Source organism: Austrofundulus limnaeus, unplaced genomic scaffold, assembly GCF_001266775.1.
Source record: "Austrofundulus limnaeus strain Quisiro unplaced genomic scaffold, Austrofundulus_limnaeus-1.0 Scaffold7411, whole genome shotgun sequence".
Taxonomy (NCBI): Eukaryota; Metazoa; Chordata; class Actinopteri; order Cyprinodontiformes; family Rivulidae; genus Austrofundulus; species Austrofundulus limnaeus.
Window position 1 is genome coordinate 1 of NW_013959813.1, and position 591 is coordinate 591.

The 591-nt window shown below is 41.8% G+C and overlaps 1 protein-coding gene across 1 annotated transcript; it reads right to left on the minus strand.

The window, feature by feature from the left end:
- Positions 1–90: 90 nt before the first annotated feature.
- LOC106512490 (procollagen galactosyltransferase 1) lies at positions 91–368 on the minus strand (the record flags this gene model as incomplete). The annotated part of the gene is given in 1 exon segment (XM_014001097.1): positions 91–368. A coding segment is annotated over 1 exon segment (115 nt), but the record flags the coding sequence as incomplete, so codon positions are not given.
- Between the last annotated feature and the right edge of the window lie 223 nt (positions 369–591).

Sequence of the window (591 nt, forward strand, 5' to 3'; positions counted from 1 at the left end):
ATATATATATATTTAGTCAGAAAAGCTTCAGGACATTTGCACAGGACTACATTTTTCAACCCACAACAAGCATGAACTTGTAAAAACAAGCTGAACCATTTATTTAAATCAAGTAAAAGAAGCTTATATGGTTTAATTTGAGAGTAAGGAATGACTATAAAATGCACCAACAAAGAAGTAAAAAAAAAGCGGGTACAGATGTTTTCCTGCTGCATATTTGCTCGGACCTTAATGAGCTTCTGCACATTTGGACTTACGTGGGCTTGTCCATCGGTCTCCACTCAACATAATGGTAATATTTCTGCATGACAGTCAGCCACTCCTTCAGCACAGCTGTGGTGTTGTCGGAGTTGTGATCCGTGGCTGTCCTGAGGAACACAAAGTCAGCTGATGACAATTAAACCACACTTTCTTACGAGTCTCAGTTAGCCCAACTCTTCTATTCCACTTCGGCAGGTTGGAAGCATCAAAAACATTTCACGAATATGTGAGGCAGTTCCATCCTTTTCTATACTCTTTGCTGGAGAATGGCATGCTTTTATTCAGGGGGTGAGCAACTGGCGGCCCGCAGGCCACATCTGGCTCTCGTAT